Genomic DNA, 7500 nt, shown 5'->3' on the forward strand with positions numbered 1-7500 from the left:
TTTTACCACAGTAAGTAAACATTATCTTTTTGTATGAAACAATGCTTATAATGTAATGCATCTTCAATTGAAATGTCTTTTCTTTCTGATAAGACTTTGCCACAAATTTCTGTACTCTCCTTATAAAAGTTTACTGAATAAATGGTAATACGCTACTTTGCCTCAATCCACAGATCTGACCTCGTGAGTAGGGTCAAGTACTGCAACACATTACCAGATATCCCATTTGATCCAAAGTTCATCAATTACCCATTTGATTCTAATAGGTAAGTACTCAGCTATTAGTAAGAGCCCATAATTGATATTACCCTCAGTTTGTACCTGTGATATTGATATATACAATTCTAAAAAATGCTGATTCTTGACATTTTCTTCGAAATTTGTTCTTTGTCTACAGATATGTGCGGTATAAACAGACCTCTTTAGAAAAGAATTATCGCTATGAAGTTCTCACTGAGCATGATCTCGGAGTCACAATTGACCTGATCAACCCAGAAGCTTACACACCTCAGTCCAATGCACAGTTGCATCCCACCGATGAGAGGTTGCTGGAAGATGACATTCTCACTCCACAGGTGAGACTGAAAGAAGGGAGAGTCTTTTTAGGATTTTAAGCTTTGTCTTTTTCTCTTCCCAGATTCTACAATACTTGAGTTGAGAGAGTTATCATTATAGAGTGATGAAAATGTATTTATTAATTTTACTATTGTTCTTCTTCTTATTATTATTATTGCTATTATTATTATTATTATTATTATTATTACTATTGTTATTGTTATTGTTATTGCTATTGTTATTATTATATTATTATTAATATGATGATGATGATTATTATTGTTATTATTTTTATTATTATTGTTATTGTTATTTTATTATTACTACTATTATAATTATTGTTATTGATAATATCATTATTATTATTATTTTATTTATTATTATTATTATTATTATTATTATTATTATTATTATTTTAATGTCATGTCCTTACTTCAGGATGCCAAACGTTCCCGCCATCACCATGTCAATGTGTCATGGTTGCGCAGGACTGAATATATCTCCACTGAGCCAACTAGGTTCCAGCCTCAGACAATGGAGAAGATTGAAGCTACTGTTGGTTTTGCAGCACGCAGGAGGAAGGCTACTGTATGTATATGCTTATGTAGCTATAGTATATGATTAATTGCATTTTTCTATGAAAATAAGAGTAGGAGTATGTATTATAAAATTGTCAAATAACTTGCATTTGTGATAGGAAATATTCACTAGAATAATTTTCTATCAAAAGAATCTTGCAAATGCTGAGATATGACTAGCATTTTCTTCTGCATCATTTGTTCATATTCCTCCCACTACATTACTTGATTGAGAGAATATAAGCTGACCAAACTTTACTACTTTCAGGATGAGAATGTATACACTGACAGAGAGAGTCAGCTGAGAGCTATTGAGAAGACCTTCCTTGATGTTAAAGAGCCTCTCACACACCACTACAGCAAGCCAGGGGTCACAGCTGTGGAAGAACTACCAGTATTCCCAGACTTCAGCCTGTGGAAGTACCCATGTGCCCAGGTCATTTTCGACTCCGACCCTGCCCCTGTGGGTAGACCAATGCCAGCCCAGCTGGAGGAAATGTCACAAGCAATGATTAGGTAAGATATGTTTATCAAATGACAATCTGTTTAGTAGGTTTCGTTCTTTTATTTAGCACTTAGAATAAGCAAATACATACATGGTGATAAATTATAGAAGAAGAATTAAACTTCTAGTAATCAAAAAAGTTAGTGTTATTCATCAATGCAAACCACTTATGCCCATTAAAGTGGTATTTTCCACCTTGTATTGGAAACTTAATTAAACTATCTAGACTTGTTATAGAATCAAACTGTGATCATAATGTTTCAAGATGATAAGGTATGTTTCCCAGACTTAATTTAGAAACTGATTTCATATATATATATAATTTTTCAATACTGTTCTGTAACTATTAAGAAAAAATAATGTTAGATTATGACAACTTGTGAAGGGAAGTGAACAGTAAGCAGAATAAAGAGAAACTTGTTCTTCAGTATTATACATTGATTGATTGCATCTTACTCATACCAGGGGTGTGATGGACGAATCGGGAGAACAGTTTGTGGCTTACTTCTTGCCAACTGATGATACCCTAAAGAAGAGAAAACGAGATGCCGAAGAAAATGTGGATTACATGGATGAGGATGAGTACGACTACCTCATGGCAAGAGAATACAACTGGAATGTCAAGAACAAGGCCTCAAAGGGCTACGAAGAGAATTACTTCTTTGTACTTCGTGATGATGGAGTGTACTACAATGAGCTCGAAACCAGGTGGGTTCACGGTGCTTCATTCTATTTTCATCTATTTTTTGTTGATTAGATCTATTATAATTACTGAAGAAAAAGATGGTAAGTAATCATTCTTTTCCTCATTTTGATAACTTTGATATTTAACATACAGTTAGGTTCAACTATAACTCAAGATGATGGGGGTTATAAGAATTATGGTGATGGCTGTAATGTTTATTTAATAATATTGATAGCTTAAGAAATATTAAAAGTAAATCTCTCCCAAAACAGAGTGCGACTGAGCAAGCGACGACTCAAGCAAGGTCAGCAGCCCAACAATTCTAGGCTTGTGGTGCGCCATCGTCCTCTCATTGCACAGGAACACAAGACACAACGGTTTAGGGAACGAATGCTAGAGCCACCTGGTGACGATGAGGAAGAGGAAGAAGAGGAAGAGGAGGAGGAGGAAGAGATGGAAGTGGAAGAGAATGATAAAGGTATGGTGAATGAAATTTCCTTAATATTAGGTTGTCTTTATTTATTATTATTATTTTTTTTATATGAAGCACTGAAATAACCCAAAGGGAACATTTTGATTTAAAGATTTTAATGACAGGTATTATCATCATAATACAAAGAGAATATTTAGAGTTTTAGATCTGAATATCTTGTGTCATCATTGATTGTTCAGTCTCATCAGGATTAGTTATGAAAAAAAATCAAGAATAAAATCATTCTTCCATAGAATATTTGATTAATGGTTTTGTATGGAAATGTAGGTAGTGCTAAAGGATCAGATGATGAGGGCAGTGAGAGGTCAAGGTCACGCACTCCGATGATGGACAAGGAGGACGGGCAGGGAAGTAGATCAGGTTCACGTTCAAGGAGCCGGTCAGGTTCACGCTCGAGAAGCCAGTCAAGGAGTAGCTCCAGAAGCAAGTCCCGTAGCAAGTCTCGTAGCAAGTCCCGTAGCAAGTCTCGCAGCAAATCTCGCAGCAAGTCCAGAAGTCAGTCTCGCAGCAGATCTCGCAGCGGTTCAAGAAGCAAGTCACGAAGCAGGTCCAGAAGCAAATCAAAATCAAGGTAGTTTTTTACTTCAGTTTATTTGTCATGTTTCATATTGCTCAACTAACTCATTTCATTTCACAATGCCCAGTTCTAATCAAATTTTCATAATGTTCTGGTAATCCCTCTTTATCCCTCTCTCTCTCTCTCTCTCTCTACTCCCCTCCTTCTTTCATCCCTGCCTCCTCCTCTATCATGTCTATTGGAGACTAGATTTGCTCATTGTGTTAAAATGTTCAAATGTAATTGCCCACATACCAGCTAGGAAATTTCATAAACTTGGTTAGGTTTTACTGGAGCTGATATGTTTTTCCTCTGACATTTTAGTGCTTGGATGCCATTCGTCATATTCATTCTTTCCATGTCTGCCTGCAGGTCTCGCTCTCGCTCAGCCTCAGGGTCCAGAGCATCCAGGTCTCGCTCTCGCTCCAAGTCGAAGACCCGTTCCCCATCTCGCTCACCCTCCAGGTCCCCAAGTGCATCCCCTGCTAGGTCTGAAAGGTAAGCTTACTTTTGTTTTTGTTTGTATAAAATCTGTATGGCTCTCAATGTTTGTTAGATGTCAGTTTACTAAATAGAAAATCAACTAAATATTTTTTTTTGTGTGTGTAGAAAAGTTTATATTTGGCACAAAATCAATGTCTAGTTGTAATGCCAGGTAATGACTAGCGGGAGTGCTTAATGTGTCCACCCTCAGCCTGCAACCACCAACTCAGCTCCCGAAGTTTGCCTATTTGGAGTTAAGATACATCTCTCCTCCAGCCAGTATTTACTACATGTGTACCTAATTTCTGAGACTATAACTGAGTTTCAACATATTGGCAGCACAGAAACAATTTTATTCTTTATAATTAGAACAGTAGATACTTTTATATGTCACAGACCTAAAGTTATCAAGAAAATCTATTTGCTCTCAAATATGCAGCAGTGGCATTACTACCCAAAGCTCTACAATAGAGAAAACATGACTCTAAATAATTCTTCAGTCTAGTTATTGCAGCACAACCAGACATCACTTCATGTTTGAATATTTTATTTTCCTTGTTGAAGGAAGTCTTCCTTGGTATGGTGTTAGAGGGTAATTCTAACACTGGGGTGATAAACAGCTTGGCCTAACAAGGATTTGTTCTTTATTTCATTTCTTTCTGTTTTGGGCCAAATGTTAAAGTTCAGTGAAGGGAACAAATGCCTGTCAGCAGGATCAGTGAAGACCAACTAGTCATTTTTTACTGCTTGATGAAAGTATTTTGTATGAAAATGTGAATGGAGCAAACAAACAAAAATCTCTACAAATTCAAAACATGTTACATTACAGGTCGGCTAAGTCAGCCGCATCAAGCAGATCGGCCAAATCCAACAAGCGGAGCCCAAGTCGATCCCCATCACAGCGAGGCTCACCTGCACGCAGCAGGGCTTCAGGATCAGGGTCAGGCTCAGACTCTGGCTCTGACTCAGACTCCTCAGGTTCTGGGTCAGGCTCAGACTCAGACTAGAGGCAAGGCTTGGGGAGACTGTTTCATTGGGATTGAGAATTACAAAAAATTGATGTTGAGAGGTCTTTGACAGGTTGTTTGCAGTACCTGGTGAAAATATTTAAATTGAATATCCTTGATATAGGGAAGAAAATGTATATAATTTGATAGAAATGTTTATTCTTTATTAAAGTACAGTGCAACATAACAGATCTAGTATTTTATGTCTTGATCAACAAAAACAAAGGGTAAGCAGATAGCAGAAAGTATTTTAACTGATGTTTAGTATGAAAACCCAAAAACTCAAGATTATACTTGAGATAAAATATTTTAGAAGTGTCAGATATGTAACATGAAGAAGTGAAGCATTTCATACAATGTATGTATGACAGTAAAGTTGATTTACAAATATATACTGTCTTTCAATTTTCATGCTTGGTAACAATAAGCTGTTATATATGGTTTATTCTATAATTACTAGCAAATGTTTATTTAGTTTGCCTTTTCCCTGTTTTTTCTTGTGAGCATCAGTTTAAATGTATTTTTTATTGAAATTCAACAATACATGTACTTTATAATTGATAGATTAGTGTGTCTGTATTGTATTTTTTTTATCTTGTTAAAAAAATTGTTTTTGTATTTTGTACCATTGGTAACAAATACATAAAGAGTGACAGAAAATCCAACTTTCAAACAAAGTTCCATTTACAAATTGAATTAATCTACCATCATAATGGTAAAATAAAGTATTTATAAATGAAATTTGGTTCATGTGTATATCCCAGCATTGATTTCCAAGTCCTTAGCTGTCTGCATATTATCATTCAAGTTTCAAATTTTAATAAATGCTTACCATAAACTAGCTCTTTTATAATAGCCATCAAAATACCACTTCATTTCCTGAGTGAAGAAAATAAGATTTGTAAAATAAGGTTATTTATAAAATCCCATATCTGTTTTTACTCTACCCAAGCCTCTTGCAATTGCTTTTAGGTAATTCAAGTGACATCTTGCATTTTCATTATAAATTTTTCATTGTTTCTGTGACACACGTCAGAGATGTCAGTTTCTTTATCATAATTATGTATGACTGATAGATCAATAGGTTCTACTTAAACTTTCAAAAACTGCTCTCAGTCATCAAAATGTAGGTTCCATTCCTTTACGGAGCATGTGTTCTGCTGAAACTTTACAAACTGGAGCAATAGTAGCTAAAGAATAAGCAGAAAACTAGCTTCAGTTCAAGTTTTTTTTTTCTAATTTGCACTAAGAAGGTAAAGCAGTTTCTGCAATAAGCTTGTGAAGGACTAGATTATAAGAAAAATCTTATGAAGTCTTCCATCGAAGAAATATTTTATTTTTGTAATGTCTTCATCTACTGTTATGTTCAAAAAAGATTTGAACCAACAGCAATTTTGAAAGTTTGTTGCTGCTACCTATAAAGCAAAGGCTTCACATGAGCATAATGAGAGAAAAGAAAACTTAGGGGGGATGAGAACAAAATTAAGATTATATTCACAATTAACCAGGTAATATTATAATGCAGAAGTCTTTTGTTTTTGTTTTTTTTGAGGGGAGGGATTTCCTCCCTATTTAGAGGATTTTAGAAAATAAGAAAGCTGGTAATATCTCTAAACTACATTAATACAAGTTTTTTTTATTATTGCTTTGTAATATATTTATCTACACTTTTTGCAACATTGTTATTTTTTTGTTATGATACAATTAAAATATAATTGTTTTATGTTCAGTAGCATATGCTGTCTAATGTTCATGGTCCTTCCATTGCTTTTTTAGGAAAGGGTACAGTAGTTTTCCAGAAATGTTTTTTGTTTTTATCTAATAAATAGCATTCTGAGAAATTGTGATTCACTTTTGTGTCATCAATAAGTCATCTGTAGTCCACATGAAATATGTCAATCAGAAAGCATTTGACACTGAAACACGTGTTGCGATATCCCAACTCGTGTTTCGGTCGCAAATCAAGTGATAATGTGACCAACCTGCTGCGACTAATCCAAGAAATATCTTGCGATGTGAGATTTGGCAAAACTACTGCAACTGCCCAACCCTGTCACAAAATCCTCAAGCTGGAACTAAAAACACTCATAATTTATGTTATAAATGATTTCAGCTCTTACCGGCTTTCTCGGAAAATAAAAAATGTAAAACGTAAATCTTAGCCTTTTTAGGCAAACTATACCTCTCTCTACCTGAAGGTAGAGAGAGGTATGGCCTCACCAGCCCAGTCACAGATCTTAAAAGTTATTTAAACTGTGATAGAAGCCTGATCATACAGCAGTAATGAAATAGTGTAATACGAAGCTGAATTGATTAAACGTTTTGAAACTAGATTAAATAAACTAAACTAAATATTAAAGGTAAGGAAAATGATGAATCATTTTCTTTTTCTTTTGGCTTCTCTTATTTTAGGTCGCCAATTCGGAACATCTGGCTCCATCTTCCTCTAGCTTCTGTATCCTCTGGGGTCAGACCACCTACTCATATTCTCTCAATGTATCCATGAATCGCTTAGGCTTTCCTATCTTTCTTCTCCTCGGTGGTTCCATACTTAATATCATCCTTCTGACATGGTCTTCTCTACTTATCACATGCCTGAACCATCGCAACCTTGCCTCTCTTGCTTTATTTCTAAACT

General features: G+C 35.1%; 1 protein-coding gene across 1 annotated transcript in view; it reads left to right on the forward strand.

The window, feature by feature from the left end:
* Nucleotides 1-5700, forward strand: part of atms (RNA polymerase II-associated factor 1-like protein antimeros) — an 8329-nt gene extending 2629 nt beyond the window's left edge. The window contains exons 2-10 of the mRNA XM_043003009.2: nucleotides 174-266; nucleotides 398-575; nucleotides 994-1143; nucleotides 1402-1649; nucleotides 2104-2346; nucleotides 2596-2801; nucleotides 3084-3387; nucleotides 3745-3870; nucleotides 4685-5700. Of these exons, the coding sequence (XP_042858943.2) occupies nucleotides 174-266; nucleotides 398-575; nucleotides 994-1143; nucleotides 1402-1649; nucleotides 2104-2346; nucleotides 2596-2801; nucleotides 3084-3387; nucleotides 3745-3870; nucleotides 4685-4862 (1726 nt within the window). The 3' untranslated portion in view covers nucleotides 4863-5700. The remainder of the gene's footprint in view (nucleotides 1-173; nucleotides 267-397; nucleotides 576-993; nucleotides 1144-1401; nucleotides 1650-2103; nucleotides 2347-2595; nucleotides 2802-3083; nucleotides 3388-3744; nucleotides 3871-4684) is intronic.
* The last annotated feature ends 1800 nt before the right edge of the window (nucleotides 5701-7500 follow it).

The sequence above is a fragment of the Penaeus japonicus genome, unplaced genomic scaffold (assembly GCF_977035675.1).
Source record: "Penaeus japonicus unplaced genomic scaffold, GWHDUDI00000001_assembly GWHDUDI00000001, whole genome shotgun sequence".
NCBI classification, from domain to species: domain Eukaryota; kingdom Metazoa; phylum Arthropoda; class Malacostraca; order Decapoda; family Penaeidae; genus Penaeus; species Penaeus japonicus.